This window comes from Gallinula chloropus, assembly GCF_964237585.1.
Source record: "Gallinula chloropus genome assembly, chromosome: Z".
Lineage (NCBI taxonomy): Eukaryota > Metazoa > Chordata > Aves > Gruiformes > Rallidae > Gallinula > Gallinula chloropus.
The window spans coordinates 18,479,834-18,502,270 of NC_140089.1; the positions used below are offsets into that span (position 1 = coordinate 18,479,834).

The window sequence follows — 22,437 nt, forward strand, 5'->3', positions numbered from 1 at the left end:
GAACCAAAGGAACTGAAATAAACTTCCACAGGAACTCAAATAAACCGGGAGAGGCAACTCTGCTCTCCCGCAACCCATTCCAGTTGTCCCAGCCTGAGTCCAATGGAAAGATCTCCTCCTGCTCCCAGGACTTCCTCAGGCCCAAGAATCATCTGGAGACAGTGTCATGACTCAGTAACTGCAATGTTTAAGACATGCTCTCCTGACAGGCTAGTTGCTGAAGACACCATGCCTTCAAAGGGCAGGTTCTCTTCCTGACCAATTCAGTAGCTTTAGGTACCAGTGAGGGAGTGCTCTGTGTTAATTATTTCCAGTGATTTTACTTATACAGCAAGCCTCCATCAAAAAATACAGAAAAGGCCTGCCTGGCTGGGTCTTTTGCATCATGACAACTACTGCCATGATACCACAACTGTTATTTCCTACGTACTTTCAGCTGTAACCCTGAATCACATAGGACAGGGTGGGCTGAATGGGGAGAAGTACAGAAGAGAATGAACTCCTTTGGCACCTTCCAATCCATTATAAAGTCTGGCTTGGTCCCCAAATGGTCCTATACCTACAGCCTTGCTTCCTTGGGCAGATGAATCCCTGCTGTGACCGCCTTTTCTCCTCTGCCCCATCTCTTACAAACAGTTGCTACTGAAGACCTTCTGCATCAGGAGGGGAGTGATGAGGAACTCTGTTTTTGTTAATTATCTTCTTCCTCTTCACTACCAACCTCCTTCAGGTCCTGAGGACCCTGCTCTGCTCTCTCTTTTACATAGGCTGCCTTGATCTGTTCCAGTTCACAGAGCTCTGCCTCCAGCTCTTCCCTGTGCATTGACCGCCGGTTCCTCAGCAGTTTCATGGGGAAGGGGTTTAAGTCGTTGAAGGCAATGTTCATCAGCTTCCTGCAATGGAAAAGACAGGTCTGGTGAACTGATTTACTGGCTGGCAACACATGGTAACAGATACAGCAAGCACACTCTGGGATAGGCAAAGAGTAGGGCCCCAGAGTCTTAAAGGAATGACAGGCACAAACACTAACCCAAGCAACACTTTAAACACCTTTATAGCACACCACCTTTTAATGTGCTGGTGTGCAGCCAGTAGTGCCTAGATGGTAGATCAGATGCCAGCTCTGATGGCACTTGGTGCAGGAATATTCCCCATGTTGAGCTCTTCTCTGATCACAGAAATCCTCCTTTCAGACACACTGCCATTCAGGGCTGTGAGTGGTGTTGTGCTCCCAAATACCCAGCTACAGCTGAGAGACATCCAGCCAGTGGCAGCCCAAGTTCCAGCTGCTGCAAAAAGGAGGCTGGCCCAGACTTTGTGGCCTGCTCTGCTTTACTAGAGCCAAAAAGACTTCAAGTACAACCACGAAGGGACAAACAGATCCATGCCCCATGGACCTGCCAGTGCACATGTAATGTCTTTTAACAGACCGGCCACAGGTCTTTTTAGGCTGAACTAACAGGCAATCAAGCACTAACCCAGGATGGAAGTTTCTCTACAACACACAGTCCTACCTGCCATCCGTGATCATTCTTGTGAAAAAGCGTAGATACTGGTAGATCTCAACACTGTCATGAATTCTCAGGATTTCCTCCTCGTTGTATTTAAAAATTGCAAGAGCATAGCGGAAAATCACCTGCAGGATTGAAAAGTATGTGAGCTGACAAAGTCTTCGGCAGCTGAGGGACCAGGCGCTCTCAGCATGAAACATGGGGTGGTACACACAGCGCTGCAGTGCAGGCTGGATGCTGGGCTTCTACTGCTCTCAAGAGGCTGCATTAGGGCAGGCCTAAAGAAGCCTGGAGTTAATCCCAAGACAGCGACCGTGTGTAAGCTAATTTACAACCCAAGAGCATACCAGGTCCTCCAAAAGGACCCCACTGTCATTTTGCAAGGCAAAGGGGCACTGCAAGACTCATGTTTTCAGATACTAATTATCTGACCATCTTCTGCTCCCTGTATCTGTCATGGTCTGTCATGTCCCAGTCACAGAGCAGAAGACACCATGTTCTGCCAAAGAGCTGTTTCACAGCAGGACTTCTGGCCAAAAAAGTGCCAGGGATACTGTGTACAGTATCAAGGACTAGCTCTGGCAGCAGGTACACGGACAGCACAGAGGCTAGGAAACACCAAGGAACCCCACCAAACACGTAGGATAGGACAAGGGGCTCAACCCCACATATATATGTATGCCCATCAGCCTGTCATCACGTCACAGAGGTGGGGCACATGGGAAGAAGGCCTAGACTGAGAGTTGCACCTTAGTTCCCTCATACAGGAAGGCATCCCACACTCGCAGGAGGATGTCGCTGACCAGGCTGTCCACAAACGCCACCAGAAACCAGTTGAAGGTGATGAGTGAGACATCAATCCGGTACTGCTCAAAATGAGCCATGAGGCGAGGCAGCTTCTCTGACAGGAAGTCTTTGAAGACTCTCTGATCTACCTAAAGTTGACAAAACATCATAGGACATAAATAAATATATATATAAATAAAAATAAAACTATTAAGTCCTTCTCAAGAGCAATCCTGGTGTTGGAGGAGAGGTGTGGTGCCATAGCACAGTGGTCCACGCATGCCACAGTAATCACCAGTGCTGCCTTCTAGCAGACCATTCTGTGTCTCCCAACCCACCTCCAGTGGGTACTGGTACGTTGTACCCACTGCAAGGTGTGGAGCTGAAACAGGGCCAAGATACTAGCAGAGATATGTGCATTCTTCTCACTTAGAAGGTCATATTCCTTTCCAACATCAAAGCCAACAGGGAAAATGCTGCCACATCTTCCCACATTGGTCTTACTGGGTTTTTCTGTGATTTCACAAGCATCCAATTGAATGACAGGGAATAAAACCTGTCCAGGTCTGAATGACTACACATGGCCCAACAGAATAAACACCTGACCACAAGCAGGACCTTATCTTCTCACTTAGCATCTCCTCATGGTCTGAGTACAGTATATACTCTGTTTCTGGATGTATATGCTGAGAAATGCAGATGGTTAGACCCTTGGCCCATGTCTATAAAGGCTTCATCTCAGGGAAGCTGTTGTTTCATGAGGGGAAGCACTAAGGACCAAAATCACGGTTAGGTCTTCCCCTATGCCACAGCACACTCCTGCCCCAGCAGTATCAGCCCACTTAGGCACAGAGATGTACAAACCAGAAGAGGTGATATACTTGGTCTTTAACACCTGCAAAAGCTAAACCCTAAATTTTCCAGCTGACTCAGAGCTTTCAGTTTATCAAGCCAAGCCACAAAGCACCACTCTAGACCTTCGTCTTTACGCTGGTCTTGGCAAGACTTTCAGAGACCAACTGTGAGGTTAGGAGGTCTTTCTAAAAACAGCTCCCTCAGCTGAGTTCTTTCCTAACAAATGCAGGGGAGCTCCTGTGTCTTTACTCTGCCACATTTCCCTGTCAATCACTATTTGTGAAGTACTGACTGCTGCTTATTAAATCTCACAGCTAACACTACCTGCTCCAGATAGACATGTTGCTACCTGCGCAGTGATACAGCTGCTTCCCCAGCCTGTGGGTCGACCTCTCCCCCAGCGTACCACTGTCCCAGTAAACATCAGTCAACCAATTCAGTGGCACAACCAGTCACTCTCAGCTACTGATGCTTGCAGCTTCATCTACTGCGGACCCACAGACACAACCCCCTTCTCTCTGGAAGGCCCACACACAACAAAAACACCAAGGTCACGGCCAGGCTCACCAGACTGGCCACTGCTGGGTGTGGGTGGTGTGAGTGCACAACTACAATTCCATTGAACTGTTTGGTATTTACCTTGGCTCTGTGTCTCCCTGGGAGGATGCAATGTATCTGGCACAAGACAATGCACTTTGAAAACCTTGAAATCCAGTGACTTCAAACCAGGAAGGTAAGTTACTCACAGAACAAGTTTTTACATCAAATGGGCAGGGGGCTTTCTGATCCACAGGGAACCCCAAAGCCAGAATTAACACTGAATTTGATCACGAACTGAGGCAAGTACAGTGAATATAAAAATCTGAGGATTTTCTTCCATCTGCCCATGGCACTCCAAAGATAAGGTGAAGTTTCCAAAGAAACATCTGAAGGGCTGCACAATGACATCAGCTACCGTATGTCAGAATTTACTGCTTTACCACTACCAGGCACTCTTTAAAATAAGTAACTGGGCATCTTCCTTCTAACTAACCTGACATACAAGTGATTACCTAGGAGTGGTACCCAGTTTACCTAGTGCTGGAGATCAATTTTGCTACTCCCGTGTATCTAACAATTTTGTATTCTTGTCTAAAACACCTTTGCAACTTAAAGGATTGCAAGGTGGTATCATTGTCCTGTGAAAAAGCAAACACACTGCAGGCTTACTGCTTGCTTTTAACCTTTGTGTACATCAGTGTATCAGAGTCTAAGCAGCTCTGAAGATGCCCAGCTCACCTGTGATGTTATCAGTGTGTCACTGTAGTAGTCTGCTGGCATTAGGTTCTCCACAATATGGACTAGGCACCAGAAAGCACTTTCCTCATCTTCTAGGACCAGGAGGGCAACAGCTGCCAATCTGTGATGGACAAGACCATGGTGAGACAATGCAACACAGCAGGAGAAGACAGAGACCAGCACAGAAACTGGAGAATCCAAGATTCTTCTTGGCATGTTTCTAGCTCACTGTGCATCCAAAACATCAAATGTGACAGGGCAGTTGATCAGATAGGCAAGTGATCTGCTCTGCAGGTTTCAAAAGGAACCATGGTACTGTGATTTTCTTTCTCATGTGCCTGTGTCAGCAAACAGGAAGCGTCAGAGAACTGGGGTGACAACGCCGGATTCCCCAGCTAATGGTAGTTCTGTAGATATGCTGAAGTTAGTGATGTGCTGATTTTGTCTATTTCAATACAGTAAAGAGCTCACTCAGTTATACTCCGTATTATGTGACACAGTTCACCTTCCCTTACATTCTTCTACAGTCTTTACTCCCTTCAGCTCTAACTTATCCTCTCCCAGTCCCTTTCTAGTATCAAGGGCTCTCTGGAGTAGAAAATTATTTTCTTTCTCACCAGGGCAGAGCAGAGGGAAAGAAAAACCTCCCTTGACCTGCTGGCCAAGCTTTTCTTAATACTCCCCAGGTACCACTGACCTTCTTGGTCACAAGGGCACATGAAGAGTCCACAGCACTCCCAGTTCCTTCACTGCAGCGCTGTTTCCCAGCAGGCCAGCCCCTAACCTGTACTGGTGCCTGGGGTTATTCCTCCCTAGGTTCAGGACCCTACACACTTGCTCTTGCTGAATTTCATTTGGTTCCTCTCTGTCCAACCCTCCAGCCCCTCCAGATCTCTCTGAATGCCAGTGCAGCTTTCTGGTGTATCAGCCACTCCTCCCAGTTTCGTGTCAACAGCAAACTTGCTGAGGGTACACTCTGTCCCCTCGTTCATCAATGACCCTGACATGTTGCATAAGACCAGACCAAGCACTGACCCTTGGGCACACTGCTGGCTACAGGTCTCCAACTAGACTCTGCGCCACTTATCACAACCCTTTAAGCTCTGCTATTCAGCCAGTTCTCTACCCACCTCACTGCCCAGTGATCCAATCCACACTTCCTAAGCTTGTTTATGAGAAAGAATGCTATGGGACACAGTATCAGAAACCTTGCTGAAGTCAAGGTAGAAAACATTCATCCACTGCTCTGCGCTCATCTTCCCATCCAGTCATGCCATCACAGAAGGTAATCAAATTGGTCAGACATGATTTCAGAACAACAGGAATAGCTATCACAGATGCACTGGGCACTAGCTGCAAGAAGGGAATTTCTGGTTGGCCCTTTCCATGTGAGGCAAGTCTATGTAAACTATTCCTGTTGTTCCAGCTCTTTTGGCAGCTAGTGCCTGTTGCCTCATTCACTTGGTGTCACAGTTCTATGAAGCCTGGGTTTATCTTTCACACAGCCTTATCTGGAAAGTGAAAGAAATTTTTAGATTTCCTGAACCATCTCTTCTCCAGACAGAAAAGCTTCCTCAGCTTCTCCAGTCATTTGATGCAGCTCTCTGATCTATAACACTTTACAACGTTTCCTCCAACTCTTCTCAGCAAAGAGAGAAGTCACCTGCTGAGCACATTAAGACTTAGAAATTCAACCTCATGCTATTATTCTGTAACTGCCCCAATCTAACTAGTTGCTCCTTCCTATTCTGTAATTGCTCCTTCCTATTCTGTAACTATGGAGATGCCAAACAAGCACATCCTGCTGCTTGCTTGATCCCAGCAGCAACACTGGCTGAAAAAAAGATAACAAACGCAGAAATCTGCAGGAAATTACCTGGAGCTGAGACAGAACTGTATCAAGGCAGGAGACTGGGGCTGCTTGAAACACAGCCTTGAGTACATGTCTACACCTTCTCAAGTGCTACATCACAAAGAAGCGGCATACCTGGCTGCTCACCTGTTCAGTCCCTGGCAGTATCCAATGGCAGGGTTGTGCCAAGAGAATGCCAGCAACACCCTCCGGAGCTTGGGGATGAGCTGGGAGGTGGGAGAAGAAAAATGCTTGTTGTTGGTCAGTGTGCGGGGCAGGTCGAGCTCAATCTGCCGGCAGGCAGGGTGCTCAGTGCTCCTGCTCTTCCTCAGCAGCCGCTGGTAGTGATCAGACAGGCGGCTGCAGTGCCGGTTGACCATCCACCGCCAGACCCGCTGCCGGTGCTCCACGGGAATGCCACTTCGGATCAGGCTCTTCAGCTCCGCAGAGGGACTCAGCTCCCCAACACTGTTCCACCTGTCACGGAGGGGCTTCTCCACTACCTCCTGGCTCCGCAGGTTGTTGGACTTTATCTCCAGGGCTTGGATTTTGGCCAGAAGTTTCCAATCCTCAACTTCATAGTCGGGTACAGTCATAAACCCATACTCATCGTACTCACTGGAGGGGCACAAGGCAGAGGTTAGTTTGAAGGACAGTGCTGGTAATTGCATCAAGGGCCACTCACTGCTTGGGGCCATGCCAACTGCAGACTGCTGCCAGGGTCCTGCACCCATTCCAGAGCATGGGTGGTACTCCTTCACTTATCTGACAGCTGGATGTGGCACCCTGCATGCCCACTGTGTCAGAGCGCTGAGAAGAAATGAGAGCCTGCAGCAGTGGTACACACACACAAAGACAAGTGTAACTTTACTCTGAGCTACAGCACAACCTCGTTAGACCTTTCTCAGCTTGCCTGCTCCCCTACCCCAGTGGAATAGCACCACCTGTGCAGGTCCCCCCTGCCATGTGCAGACAGTTCTGTAGAAAGAGGCTGGAAAAGATTTAGGGCACGAGACCAAAGAACAGAGATCCACAGACCCTTCTGATGTCTTTCCTGAGTGGAAAACACCAGGAGTGGTGACAGTACAGACTGTTGAGGGCTTGTGCATCATCAGTCCACATGCCAGAAGAGACAAAGCCTGGCCTTGGGGTCCCATCCTCAAACCTACTCTGAGAACCTGCAAGTCTGATCAACCAGTTGAAATGGAAACTGCTGCAGAACTGGGGCACTAAAAGGGCAGGAAAACATAAACACAAATGCAAGGACTCCAAAAGCACTGATGGCAAAACCAGCCTTCACTGCAGGATTATCTCCAGCCACAGAACAAGGCAATGATGTCTTTCCATGGCTAGGATAGAAAACCACAAAGGATGCAGATCTCCCACATGGCCTCCTCTCCTACAGGAGTTTATCCTCATGTTCAGCATTAACCTGCCAGGCATAGTATGGCCATTGTCATTGCCATATTGTTTGTCACTGTCACAAAAAGTGTAGCTGTACCACCTTTAATTTCCCTCCTACAGTGCTGCTATTGCACACATGTGATCTCCATACCACTGAGCTAAATCAGCCTCCTCAACCTCCACTCCTAGCTCATGGCTCCAAGAACCTACTGTAAGAAATGCCCCCAGATCTTTCCCGTCTGCTCATCCCCTTCACGACCAGATTCCTACAAAGTTGTGAATATCCCTGTGCTCTTGTATCTTACCTTACAGGGTTCAAGTTAAAACTTTCTTCTGCTTCTTCCTTCACATCCCACTGAAGTGCTTCCTGGATGAGGTTCCTCACCAACTCAGCATGGGAGCTGGTCAGGCCAGGCAAAGCCTCCTGCAGCTTCCGCAAGACCGTCAGGTATTTGCTCTCCATTTGGCAGGTTCGTGCTTGCAGGCAGGCACACTGATGAGGAAACAAGAGGGAATGAGCTGGCTTCCAGCACTGTCACTGCTCTCTGCTGGCCTGGCCTGCACATAAAGTGGCACAACATTTATCAAGCACAGAAAGACCAACTGAGTTCAAATAACAGGACAGTCTCTGCCATCACCATACTCCTGGACACACAAAAGCAGAATAAAGGAAAAAGAGCTGTTATCTCCACTCTGAGAGTGGGAAACTGAGGCCACACAGGCGACAAGACTCACCCCGTGTCTTGCAGGAAGCTCAATGAAGACTCCTACTTAGTGGGAAGCAGCAGTTGAAAATGAAAACAAAAATAGAAACCAGAAGGAGAATTAGGCTGCATACAGAGGGGACAAAAAGGAGTATGGGATACTACTACTTTAATCAGCTTTTAGCTGATTGACCATGGTGGTTTGATTACTTCCTTTCTGAAGGTTACAGCGCTTTCTAGATCAGAGAAGGGCAGTAATTTAGGAGGTAGGCAGGGTTTCAAAGCACCAGCAACCAAACACATAAGAATGGCAGTAACACTTAAGAAGCAGCTTTTTGCCCTGTTCCAGAATCCAAGACTGTGGAGAGAGTGAATAAAACTTAAAACCCCTTAAAACACAGGGAAGTGAAACCCAGGGAAAACCCACCAGAACAAATTCCAACACCCCACCAGCCCAGGGAAGTGGTTCAGGACCAGAAGGCAGGATTAGACAAGTCTGAGAGTAACCAGGTTATGCACACATACAAGGCTACAAATAAATCCAGAATTTAAGAATATGTGAGAACCGTGGTCTAGCTGCAGGACCTAAGTGTGCTGACACCTGTCAGTGTCAGGCCTGGTAGAGAAATCAAGACTAGATGGAGCCAGGGCTCAGTCAGTCTGCCAGATTTCATTCCCTACACATAGTGTCGTTGGGTTTTTTGTTTGTATCCAAAAGCATAGCTTAAACACAGAAATCTGAGTTACATTTCAGGATCCTTGAGACTGAGCTTTGCAAGCATTTTACTTTTATTGAAGAATGAAAATTATCATGTCTAATTTCGGAACAACACAAAGCAGGGGAAAAAGACCACACTAAAAAAAGCACATTGGGAAGAAAGCTTATTCCTGGTGTGTTTTGAACCAAAATCCATTCTAGTGCTGATTTATGAAAGAAATTAGTAACAACTCTTACCAAGGAAAAAAAAAAAAGAAAATTAATTTTACCTTACCTTCATCAGAAGGGCTTTTTCATTCTCAGCAACACTTGTCCAGAGTCGAGTAACCTGGTGGATCTCTGAGTTGAGAAATTGGTTCTGGGTCTTGTATGCATCAATATCATCCTGCCACGAAGCAAAACAGTCACACAAGAAGAGTTCTTGAGGAGCTTGGGAGTCCCATCCCAGTTCGGTTTTTTAAATCCCAAAAGGGACTTCAGATGTGGATATATCTCAATAATTTTGTGTTCTGGGAAGAAGACAGGTCTCCCCAGGACAGTTATTGACTACAAACAAAATCAGGGTGTAACATTAAATAGAAGTGTCATGCATAGACACCTGAAAATCCTAAGTGCACTGCATGTACATGCTTAGAAAACACAGAGACATGTGGGTGATATAAAGCTAGTAAAGCACATAGGTAAGATGAAGAATATACCTGTTTTGCTCTATTAAAAAAAAAATCAAACCAGAAACCTGAAACAAATCTCAGCCCCATGGCTGCCAACAAAAATAAACACTCTCCCACAACACAGTAAGTGGTTCCTTGGGCAATTCTCCACCTCACTCTAAATGGGGTTAAATAATTGTGCATATAGTGACATTGTATGGCACTGGATTTTAAAGACCCATGATGTAGTGGGAAGCTTTGCAGGAGGAAAACATAGAGGAACAGAAGCTAGTGAAGGCAGGGAGACCGTGGCTTTTAAAACACAGAAGAGCAAAGAAAGCACCAGGCACTGTATGGTGACATGAAGTCAAACAAAAGAGGCTCCGAGCTGAAGCTGAAACTGACTCAGATGCTTCTGAGCACCCTGTTGGGATCAGGTGAGCCCTTCCCAGCCTGCCTCTGCTTTGGAGACAGATGGAGCAACTACCAGAAGTATATTCTGTGCTATGCACAAGGAACACCCTCCCACTGAACCACAGGACACAGAAACAGAAGCCCCCAAATGACCTGTGCCATCTCACACACCTTCAAGTGCTCAATCTCTTCCTGCTGCTTATACAATGTCTCTGCAGCAATAGTGTTGGCTTCTTGCAGGGGGTCAGAGTGCTCTCTGGCCATCTGCTCTGTCAAGGCCATGATGACTTCCTGTTTGGCGTGGTTCTTCTCCATCAGAAGCTGCACATGCTCCTTGAGTTCCTGGATGTGGCTGTCTTTCAGAGCCAGCATCTGCTCCAGTTCCTTTTTCTCTTGCTCAAGAGCTTCCAATCGACTGGTGAGATCTGCAATTTGTCTCACTTTGTGGCGCACTAACTCCAGCCTGTCCTTATCTTCTGCTGCAGTGAGATACATGCTAGATACTCGCTTCTCCTGCTGGGCTGCCTCCAGAGCTTTGTGGAGAAGTTTTACCAGCTCCTGGAAAGGGAATGCAAAGCCATTACACCCCAAAACATATTACAGTGCTGCCCAGGGCAATGGCAGCAAGGTCAGCACAGACCCAACTAGTAATGAGTGAAGAGTGAAATGTCCTCAGGATCTTGAAGCAGTCTGCTCTCAGAAGCAAAACATGCAACAATCTTGAAAACACAGTACCACCCCAGCAGAGAAGCTCTGGTCTCAGAGCTGGACTTGAAGGGTCCCTGCTGCAGGCCATAGATGATTTGACTTTAGGTGGATAGCTGACAGACAAGCTGCTGCTCACACTGTCTGAATTCTGACTTTTAACAGCCATCCTTCCTGGGAGGCCCAGCAGAGATCAGAGAAGCTGGAGATTTCATCAGCAGTGTGGTAAAGTAGGAGGGAGGGAAATAATTCAGTCTGCATCTACCTGTGCTACCAGAAGGAGGATGCTGTATCAATTTTAACCACTCTACCAGAGTCCTCCTTCATTCTATCTCACATGAAGGCACAAAGGCTTGCCCCAGCAACATTTAAGGAAGCAAATCATGTATGCCACTGACTGCCCACCACAAGACCTGGCTCTCCTGCTTCTTCCACCAGAATAACTACCAGCATCATTAGCAAAGAGCCTGGGATTGCTCCATGCTTGTGAAGAATTGTAGCAATGCATTTTGAGAAGAATGGGTCTTGTGGCCCATCCAGATTTATTCCTGACCCCCATACAATCAGGCCTGGGGAAGCTAGCAGAGACATGTCACTATGCAGTAACAGGAGAGCAGATGTCTGTGAGAACAGGAGCTTGTAAGAAAATCCATGAGATAACAAACTGCAAGAATGTTAACAACTGCCTTAAAGAGGAGCAAAGTGACTGTGTAGCCTCAACCAATTATTAGCAATAGTGAGACGCATGTAAGGGGGGTGAACGGAGCATCTGACCAACAGCAATGTAATGTGACTCGTGTACTAACTGGCACAGAAACCTATATAAGCTGTGTGTGTGTTTCAACAAACGAGCTCAGCACTTGATCACATTGATCCGAATTGAGTCCGCAGAACTTCAGCTGCGGCAAAGAACAGCACCACTCAAGAGGGCCGATCCTTACAGCGACCCACACAGTGACTTCTACAGTGAAATCACCCCTTAGCAGTACATCCCTGTCCAAAAAGAATTACCTGCTGTTAACAGCATGGCTCAACCTGGCAGTTCTGCCAGTGTCATGGTACCTATTCAGGATTGTACTTCACACCTTCGCTGAGCCATAGAGATGCTCCAGCAAGATACCTGTACTTGGATTTGTTTCACCTCCTTTTTCCAGCCCAACTGCTAGCTGTATTTCCTAGCAACGACTGAAGGCCCCATTATCCTTTGTGCTGGGCACAATCAGGTACATAGAAAGGCATAACACTTCAACTGGTCCCCAGTGAGTGCCTTATGAGCACTTCTCAGCCTAACACCAAGGTATAAGGGATCCCTGTGACCACTCTCAAGTCCCAGCTCTGAGAAGCATCTGACCACCTCACTCACCTTCTGTGACTTGACTTCCTCTGTGAGTGTCAGTGTCTGTTGCTGTAGGACACTCACTTTATCCATTGGGTTCCTCTCCCTGGACAATTCTTCAGGCAAGCCTGGAAAACCACTGTTCATCCACCTGGCCTTTCTAACCCAGTTTAGCCTGGACTCCATCTTTCCATCCTCCGGGATCCGCTCCTTAACTGAAGGAAAATAGGCTTAATTTACAGAGAATTGAGTTGCTACTATAGGCTCCAGAGGGGAATGACTCACAGTAGCTTAGCTGGGAAGGCTGACGCACATGAAAAGGAAAAGTGATCTGCTGGGATCCATAGGGCTGAACCAGACAGTATTGATCAGCCACAGGTACCCCCAGAAAAAACAAAGCTGTGATGTTTTATGCGACCTTGCACCCCACCCATGTATCTTGCACAGAACAAATTACCACTGTGGAGAGGTAACTTCCCAAACATACAGGAGGCACTGAGCTTAGCCCATGGCTATGAAGAAATATAAATTCTACCTCAAAGAAATACCAATGGCACCGAGGATGGTATTTTTGCCTCTGTAGAAGATTCCAGAGGTAGGAGATAGAAAGCTGCCGCCTGAAGCAGAGCCAAAATAGTCAGTCTTGTGCCAACAGCACAGGAAGGGACGTGAGACAATGTGATAGTTTTCACATCCCATGATGACTGGGCACCTTCTCTCTCTCCGTCTCCTGCTAAGTCTGACTCCCTGCTAGAAGGCATCAGACCAGCTCACACAGCTCAGTAACCAGCACCTGCACACCCTGCCTCCAGTTCTTCCTCTTGTTCCTCATCCGGGTTCTCAGGACACTCCTGGAATTCACTGAAGCTAAAGACATTCCCATTGCTCCCCCAGAGCTGCTTGGAGCCACAGATGTTGTAGACAGTGTTTCTGAAACAAGAAGAGATCAAGACAGCCTAGTGAACAAGAGCAGTCATGATCACAGCAGTCAGTGCATACTCAAACTATCGAACACCATACCTCTCCTCATAACTCACCCCACCTCGCAAAACCCATTCCCTTCATGTGCTGAGAAAATTAACTGTTCACAGCAGTGGTGAATCTACATGGAGCAAGATTGTAACTGGTGCCACTGGAAGGTGCACACAAAATCAGTACCTGCATAGCACATCAGCTGCAGATCTTTCCCCATGTACTTCAGGCCTACACATAAACACATCAGGCTGGACAGAGGGATCAAAGGTAACAGCCAACCAACCATATCTCTCCCTTCCTTCTTTCCCTTCACTTCCCTTCCTCCCCCCACTCCTTCCCCATAGCTCACTACGGAAATCCCCAAGTACCAAGAAAAGCCCAGTTAAATACAGCATAGCCAAGACTGCCACAAGGATCACATCTGAAGCAGGCAGAAGTCCTGTACTCTGAACCACATTTAATAACCTTGCCACAACAAATTCAATAGATTTCGAATGCAGTAAAGAGATTCAGGAAGAAAAATAGCAATCAGACCCAGAAACAGTTTATAACAGCTGCTACTATCAGATACTGCCAGAAGCACCAAGAGATGACTTTACAGTATCATGCAGAAGCAAAAGTACACAAGTGTCTTCTGTAAAACCTATACAGGAAAGTGAGACAGTTGTGTATCTCTATACAGGTCTTTTCCCTTCTCCTCCTGTGTGGTTCATCAGCTCAAACAAAACAAGCCCCTTGTTTTGAGATCTACAAAAGACTCGGCTACTTCCTAACTGCCAGCATTTAGGCACTGTTCTCCTTTTGCCTTGTTACTGGCAGGCTCCACAGCAGAAAAGCAGACATTTCTGACCTCAGGGCACATACTGGCACATAAGATCAGCAGACCTTCTTTCCCGGCAGTCTGAAGCTGGCACTCAACCAATGAAACTTCTGCACTTTTCTCTACCTCATGTTGCGCTTCTGTTTTCCTCTGGGACAGCAGCAGCAGCTCAGGGAGATATCTGATCAGCTCAGCTGAAATCAAGACATGCTACACTCATGAAGACCCAGCCTGATAGTGATAGACCCTGAAGAAATGTTCACAGAAAGAGAGGCACAATACAATCTGAAGATGCAAAGAAGTAACTGCTATTCAACCTAGAAAAAGCAAGGCTGGAGGAGGAGGGAGGAAATATGATCATATTGGTTGTAATCAAGTGAGGAAAAGAGAATGTATAGTACAGCTGAGCAATCCTCTTTGGTGGCATGGGAGATCCTCTTACCAGTGTGAGATTGTAGCCACAGTAGTAGTGGTAAAAAACTACTGCCAGCCTCCCCACCAAAAACATTTGGCAGGTGCTAGGCTATCTATCTACCATGCCTGTAGTCACTTACACATTTCTGCTTATACATAAATGACTGGGACACACTTAGGGAGATACTGACAGGGCTTGTCTGTGTGCAATAGCAGCTGCCCAAGGCTTATAATAATGTGTAGCCTTGATGGAGCTACACATGGCAACTGCAGACAGCAGGAACCCTGTGGGCAGTGGGAACATTTGTATTCTTGAAACTCAGCAAGGAGTACCAAACTGTGCAGTGCTGGACATCTACAGTGCCTTTTGCTTGGTTCCTGCTTTAGTGAGTGCACTCCAATCAAGGTCCTTTGAAACCTCTGGGAAGCAGTAACAGGCTTCTACCTCTACCCCACAGAGCACAGCTCAACCTGCCTGTGTGCCCTTCCAGGAGCGATGTGCAGACACATCACAGCAGGCAGGCAAACCACTACCTATGCTGAAGAAAGCTTAACCAAGCCCTAGGTCTGCCACTAGGCTCTTTCCTAAGAGAGTTAGATGACGTGAAATGCACTGGAACGGCAGCATATTAAAAACCCTTCTGGCAGGAAGTTTGCTTTTTACGTGGAATATCCTTGAAAAAGCTGCTTCTCCCTAGGCAATGGTACCGTTTCAGACAGTACAGGACAGGCCAGCAAGGCACAAAGTGTCAGGGCAGCATGTCAACCACACTGCACTTACTGTATCTCTGTCCAAGGGTGCTTCAGGGAGATGTTCTGCAAAGCAGTAGAAGTCTGAGGTGCAGGCAAAGTTGCTGCCTGTAAACCTACTGCTTCTGTTGGTGTTTTCACAGGAGGCAGGAAGTCTTCACTGTCAACAACATCTATGTAAAAACAAACCAGGACACAGAGGGAAATGAGCACAACAGAATTCCATTGGACTTTGGCTCCTTCATGAGAACCACAATCTTTTACCGCAGGTACACACTACAAGTTCAAGTGACCAGGGGGAAAAAGGACAGCAGAGCTGGTTTCCTTAGTTCTAGGTCAGATTACAGAAGGTTCCATGTACAAATAGAGTCAACCAATTCAAGGACAACCAAGTGACCTCAACCATATGTACAGCAGGATGACTAGCCCTAAACAATCAAACTTCAGCCACCTAAAGGAATAAGGAAGAGAGCTGTTGTTGTTCTTTTCCACTATTGCAAACAGTGTCTGATAGTTTTAATGTGCAGATAATGCTTCACAAACACAATTTGTTTGTGAAGTGACAGAACCTTTTAGAGCAGGCAGTTAGTAGGGAGGAGGATATTTGTTTCAAACAAAACAGGCACCTAGCCATAACTGGACAGGTGGAGACCCTGCTTGTGCCCTCCCGGATCCACCGGCCCCTGTATCCCCACTGCTAGTAACACACACCTTCGTTCCACCATGGCTGGAAGAACCCTTGCTTGCTGTAAATTCCATAGGCTTCGCAAGAGGAAGGGAGATACCAAACCTGCACATGCCACATGCAGGAGGAAAATCAAGAGGGAATTTATGACCATGAGATACCAGAGTTCCTCCATCCACATGCCATGGCTTAGGAAATAGCCCATTCACATCCATCCATAATGTGACCAGCAGTTCCAAACATCAGCCAGGCACTGATAATTGGTGCCTGCATTTAAAAATCCAGCCCAAACCTCTGCCTGCTTACAGATGAGCCACACCATTCATCACTAGGGGGGTGGGGGGGGGAGCCGCGGGGTGGGGAGGGGGGAGCAGGGCTGAAAGCAAAAGCAAGCCTGACACACGTAGCACTTACTTGGTCTGCCTGCCAGGGGTTCATTGACAAGCTGGGAGCTGCCCACAGGAAATCTGCTCTGAGCGTTGCAAAATTCCCAACGTCTCATTTGTAGCTGCTGCAGCCAGTACATCATTGCCTGTTTGCTGATTGCCTAACATAACACAGAACAGGAAGGGAAGGGGAGTAACCTCATCAGCATGATACACATCTTGAAGAGCTGACCACCACTCATGTCATAAGAAGTAAAGGTCAGCAATGTCAAGCTCACACTAAAGCTCCTGGCTGTAACAGTAGTTTGGGAGGACAAAGTAAATCTTCAGCATGGCCTGAGTAACAGAACCTCAGCAGACCACTAACATAATTTTAAATGATTTGTAGTTAACTGTGCTCTTAAAGCTAAGCCAAAATGTCACGATTCTTTAGCCAGGAAACACGCACAGAACTTCTTAATAGCAGTCTGCACAGAGATAAAAATCTAGCAAAGGTTCCTGCTGGAGCAATTACTGTAAACATCAGAGCTCATTTCTATTCAGCAAATTACAAGTGGACTGCAAGGCTCCTCAACGATTTCAATTCATCACCCAGTTCAGCTTTTACTCCTATTCTGTTGAACAGCAGCCACCTCACAGGTAATGGAGTCCCAGTCTTGCCAAAACAATGTGAGTAATTCAGGTAACAGGCCAGGCTGAGAGGGCTGAAGTGACACTCGAGCTAAGAGGTATCTTAGCCCAGATCTGTCTGTCCTGACTGGGAAAGTTTCATAACCGCCCCCGCAAGATGCTGCCCCTCACCTTCAAAGTAAAAGCTCTGCCTGGTGTTCTGATCTCAAAAACCCCTTCCCCATTTTCCACCTTGCAGTCAAAGCTGGCGCTGGAGAGATCGATACACCCCAAAGGGTTGACGTCCTGTGCAGTTCTGTAGTACAGCAAATGACATTTGTTTTCATCGTAAAAGAACCAGCGAGACTTCCAGGTTTTGATTGGCCCTTTGATGCCCAGCTTGTTCAAATAGCCACAGAGTTTTTTTCTGGATGTTTCTCTGCTGGGTTTCAGCTGTATGTTTTCCAGTTCTCCAGAAGAGGAAAGCATGTCCTTCTCTTTCAGGGAGGCTCCACTGCTGCTGCTATTGTCTGGATTTGACTCCATTACATTGCTTGGAGTGGCAAGGGGACAAGCTCCACTTTCTGGTCCTTTTTTCATCTCTTTCAGGAAATACAATCAGAACCAGTTTGAAACAGGAAATTTTCTAGGTAAATAACAAACAGTAGATCCCAACTATATCAACCTGCAGCAAATGAAAAAGGGGGAATAAGCTCAGGAATGGCATATGACATAAAAAAAATTCCCTTTCAAACTGCCCAGCCAAGGTTTCTGAGTTCTGCTTTTGGTCACTGCTCCCTTCCTGTCTTGGCTCAGATGACCTATGTAGATCTGTTTCATCCATTTCCCATTCCCAAATTAGCCTGGACTAGCACCCAAAAAGCAGCCCCACAATCTCTTGAATGAAAAATAAGTAGAGTTTGTGGGGATACCAAATTAATAGCAATAACCAGGGCACATGAAGCCACAGAAAACAATGTTAAGCAACAGTTGCAGAAAACATGGCAAGGTAACAAGCCCTGAGAGAACACACACTTGAGTCAAGAGATTCCAGGTAAGTGTAGCTTGGCATTTCCACTGAATGTATGTTCAGCTAATATTTTAAACAATGATGCCTAGAGAAAAATCCAGCCTTATGCAGCATCCTTACACATGCACTTGTGTAAGTTGAGGATTGCTGTTAAAAAGCCTGCATGCCATGTGCTAGGTCTCCATCCAGCAGGCCTCGTACGATGGATTCCACACCAGCGAGAGCCACAGTGTGATCCTTGCAAAAGACATTTCGTGGCTCAGCGGCCAAAGTAACCTGCTGGGTTCCCAAGAGGAATGCGATGTACGACAGAAAAACAAGGCTGGAAGGAATCTGTGAAGATCTCCAGACCAACTTCCCTTTAAGAGAAGGGTCTTACTTCAAAGCCATATCCAGCTACTCAGGCCCACATTCAGATGATCTTTGGTCCTAGAGACGGATGGTAATTCTGCCACATTTCTGGGCACTTTTTCAAACTCTTAGCTGCACGGCAGGTCTGATTTTTTGCTCCGACCTGCAGTCACTGGTGGCCCTTGTATAAAGACAGTTAGCACTCCAGAAAAACACCTATAAATATTTCTTGCACTTTTTCTTAAGTAAAAATATGGTTTAAGCATAATAAATGACTACTGGAGGCTTCAGTTCAGACACGTATCTGAAGCAAACACGTAAACAAACTGTTGCAGTGTTAAGCTACTGGGGATCCATCTGCAGACATGAAACTACGGAACACAACAGCCAGCTGTGTGACAAGAAGTGGATGGAGGTTAACACAGTGGAGCACAGAGAGATGTTGCCCGAGCTCAAGCTCTTAGGAATGATTTATCCTTGTGACCGAAAGAAGACTCACCCACTCTGGTTCTGGCTAAGCCCTAGCACATTCATTGCTGCCCCCTCCTGTTCCCACATTAGACAACTGTAGATAATGTTCGCTCTTTTTTGGAGAGCTACTGAACTCCCCTGTTGCTACGGTTCCTGCTGCTGAACACATTCACAAATCCCAGGAACAAGTGCACTTCATGAATATGCCGCCTCACCTCCGTTTCTGAAACACCTGAAAGCTTCATTTCCAAATTAATTTTGCCTGGTACAAAGGCATTGTCATTACAAGGAAGAAGCAGCCTCGACTCTCCCTAACAGACCCGGGGCTTTTACAGCAATACCATCACAAGGACCTCTGGCACCGTCTGAAAACTCCTATCATGCTTCTACACCTTGCCAGCATCATACGGGTCCACACAAGAAGATGAAGTAAACATTTTGGGCTGAAGCCCCAGGTCATAAGGAACGGCATCAGATCTGCACTGCAAAGCACTAGAGAAGACCTCACCTCCGTACGAGATGCCCCTTGAAGTCACCATCTGCTGGCGTACAGCTACTGCCACAGAGACCACCAAGAAGGTAACCACTGCCTCCAAAATCAATCCAGCAGCCACAGAAGAGGGGCTTCTTCCTCAAGTCTCCTTCGGTCCAGTCGCTGCTTGGGAACCGCCTGAAACTGATGTTTCGCTGAAAGCAGAGATCTGACACTGACTCATCAATGAAAAGAGATCAGGATGAACCCTGCACAGACCTTCCCGGAACTGCCGGTGCGAGCGGCACAAGGCAGCACCCCCCGCCCCCCCGTTCCGCCCCCCTCCAACGCCGCAGAAGCACCTCCCAGCCCAGCTGCACCGCGCTGGGGCACCAGCGGGGACGGCTGGAGCCTGGCACGGGGCTGCGCTGCCCGGCGCGCTGGGGACCGGACCCTGGCACCACTTGTACCGCCCGGGCGGGGGACCTCAGCGCCGGGCTGGGCGGGGGGCGGTGGACACGGGACACGCGGGGCACCCTTGGGCGGAGGGTGGCGGGGGTGCGGGGGACCCGCTGCCCCGGCCGGGGGGTACCTGCTCCGGCCGCACGGGCTGCACCGGCCGCCGCCCCACTCTTCCTGCCGGGCCGGGCTGGCGGCGGGGCCCGGCCGGGCGGGGCGGGGCACAGTCCGGGAAGGGCAGCGGGGACGAGGAAGCAGAGAAAGAGGGGTGCGGGCAGGGGGGCGCCGGCTGCGGAAAAAAGGAGGAGGGGGAGGGAGGAAAAGCAAGTTTGAGGCGGGTATTGGGAAGAAAATGATTCAGCCGGGTGATCAACACATTGAAAGCAAGCCGGAGAGGGACAGCTCGTGGGCGGGAGGGGACCCGCGCGTCCCATCCGCTAGGAAGGATGCACCCAAGCCTGCAAAAACGCCGGGGCAGAGCTGCGGACCCGCTGCTCTGCAGACCCTACAGAGCGAGAGCCACAGCTGTGCAGTCCCTCCCTTGCTGGGGCAAGTCAGACAAGGCAAACCAGTGTCTCACAGTAAAAACGGTGGTACCACGGTGGTCCTTGGTGCTGCAGGGGATGGGAGGCTGCTAGGAACGAGTTCTTCCAGGAAAAGGAGTCTGTGTGGCTCTGACTACCTCTGCGTGCAGCGATAGCTGAGCCATGGTGATGTGACTGATTTCCACCGGTGTCAAGAAACCTCACCCTGAGTTTAGCCAACTTTACCAACTTTTATCATAGGCTTTAGCCAACTTTTGTACCGCAACAGCAAGAAGAACTGCCCAGCTGCCTGGTGGCCCATCCTTCCACTGGCCCAAACTCCCAAACTGTAGTGTACAAGGATGGTTACAGCATGCGAACTCAATGCATTCCTGTATACAGAACTTACTTGATCTAAACTCAGCTTGTATAGTGGTTACTGGTTGGCCATTAGACTGGATCAGCACTGATGGGAGTCCAGTCCTGGTAGGCAAAACAGGAACGTGTAAAGGACATACCTGCAGCAGCACGAAGCCCTCTCTGAAGATTGAGCGGCCTTCTTCTCTGCCTCAGCCAAAGCTGGAGGGAAGGTTCCAAGTGTAACAAATAAAGGGCTGTGTCAGGGCAGCACTGGGCTGTCTATGCATAGGCTGCCCTGGCAGCACCTTGCAAAGCCTCGTCCAGAGTTCCTCAACTGGTGAGCACCAGCAAGGCTGCAAAACAACCATCCTGCTCCAGTGTTAACTCACTCCCTGCCACAGGCATGCACAGCTACACAGGGAACTGAGCCAGGGGAAAGTCAAAGCATTGTTTTTGCTGTCTGAGCTGCAACCTCACAAGGCTACCAGACCCAGCACATGCTGCATGACTCAGAGGGGAAGCAGCTCGCAGGGCCTGCAGCAAAGGCAGCCCAGGAGGAGCACAGGGGTGGGCGTCTGCCCCGTGCCCACCGCACACCGGCCCTGCCCTGCAAGCGGCAGAAAGCGCAGGCCCTTCGCTCCGCACAGCTGCCCGTGCCACGGCCGGTCCGGGCAGACACCAGGCAGGGGCTCAGCAAGGCGCCAGGGCGCAGGGTGCGATCTGCAGCGAACACGGGCAACACCGCCTGCTCGGTCCGCCGGCGCTGCCCCCCCCGGCAGCAGCACGTGGCGGCGCGGGGCCCAGCGGCCCGCACCCCCGCAGCCACGGGCCGGGGCGGGCGCACAGCTGCCACACGGGCTGCCTCCTCCCAAATGGCGCCCGCTGCTCCTGAGGCGGGGCCTGGGAACCGCGCCTGCGCCGCCCACACGCCCAGAGCGGAAGAAACTGCGGCCCCGTGAGCCTCGAGAGCGGTATCTCCTCGCAATGAGGAATCTGCGGCTGCTGCGGGCCGGCGGTTGGCGCGGCGCTGCCGCCGCTCCGGGCGTCCCGCAGCGCTTTTGCCTCAGCGGTGAGCTCGGTACGGTCGTTGTGGCCTCCCAGCACGGCCTCGTGGAGCTGACCCCCGCCGAGGACTCGGTGAGAGCCGCCGCCGGTCGCACCGGCATCCGTCCTCTCCTGCCCCCGTCAGGCTCAGGTTGGGGCTTCCGGGGAGGGCGCTGGCGGCCGCTGCGCGTCGCTGCGGGCGTGCTGGTGGGGCCGGCCGGCTTTGGCCTGCCGGTGGCAAAGGTGCGACAAGGCGCCCGTGCCCGGCGGCAGCTCGTCTCTGGGCGGGTCGCGGCTGCCTTTGAGCGTGGGTTGCTCTTGTAGCCTTGTGTGCGGGGACTTGGAGCCTCTCGCTGCTCCCAGCCACCGCCTGCTTCTGCCTCACGGTGCCCGGGAGGTTGGCCGTGGTGCTGCACTGTGGGCTTTGTGGCTGAAGCCGTTTACTGTGCTTTTTACAAAGCTCGACTTGGCCTCCGAGAGGGCGGTTGTGTTTGATACGGGTCGTACACGTGGTTTAGTTTTAAGCAGGGGCAGGAAAACAGTTGCATTGGAGGCAACTCACAAACCAGGCAGAGTGCACAGGCCTTTGAAACCATGATTTATGGGGGAAAAAATACCCCACAGCGTATCAGTAAAGAAAAAAAAAACCGGTACTGAGCCATCAATCCTGGGGTTGCAGTCTCATCTCTGGAAACACATTACACAGATGTGAGGCATCCAATTCCATCTGTGTGCCCAGTCCTGAAGTGAGCTGGGTGTTTTGTGACAATGGCCATTTTGGTCAGCTTGTGAAGGCTACCGACTGAAATCCTCCCAGAATTAATGAACTGAAGTTCCTAAGTATGACCACTTTGTTGGGAGCAGAAGTATTTCA

The 22,437-nt window shown here is 49.1% G+C and overlaps 2 protein-coding genes across 2 annotated transcripts in view; one reads left to right on the forward strand and one right to left on the reverse strand.

Annotated features, from left to right (window-relative positions):
* Positions 1 to 260: 260 nt before the first annotated feature.
* On the reverse strand, positions 261 to 17,452 carry TBC1D2 (TBC1 domain family member 2; the record flags this gene model as incomplete). Its single annotated transcript, XM_084277928.1, has 13 exons — positions 261 to 893; positions 1,515 to 1,636; positions 2,261 to 2,446; positions 4,431 to 4,551; positions 6,430 to 6,900; positions 7,992 to 8,179; positions 9,383 to 9,493; positions 10,344 to 10,730; positions 12,241 to 12,428; positions 13,007 to 13,143; positions 15,204 to 15,345; positions 16,272 to 16,404; positions 17,045 to 17,452. The coding sequence occupies 13 exons, from the start codon at positions 17,450 to 17,452 to the stop codon at positions 692 to 694; spliced, it is 2,796 nt and encodes a 931-aa protein (XP_084134054.1). The 3' UTR covers positions 261 to 691.
* Positions 17,453 to 21,522: 4,070 nt separating this feature from the next.
* ELP1 (elongator acetyltransferase complex subunit 1) overlaps positions 21,523 to 22,437 on the forward strand; it is a 34,588-nt gene continuing 33,673 nt past the window's right edge. Inside the window, exon 1 of the mRNA XM_084278042.1 lies at positions 21,523 to 21,656. The gene's annotated coding sequence lies outside the window, so the exon portion shown is untranslated. The remainder of the gene's footprint in view (positions 21,657 to 22,437) is intronic.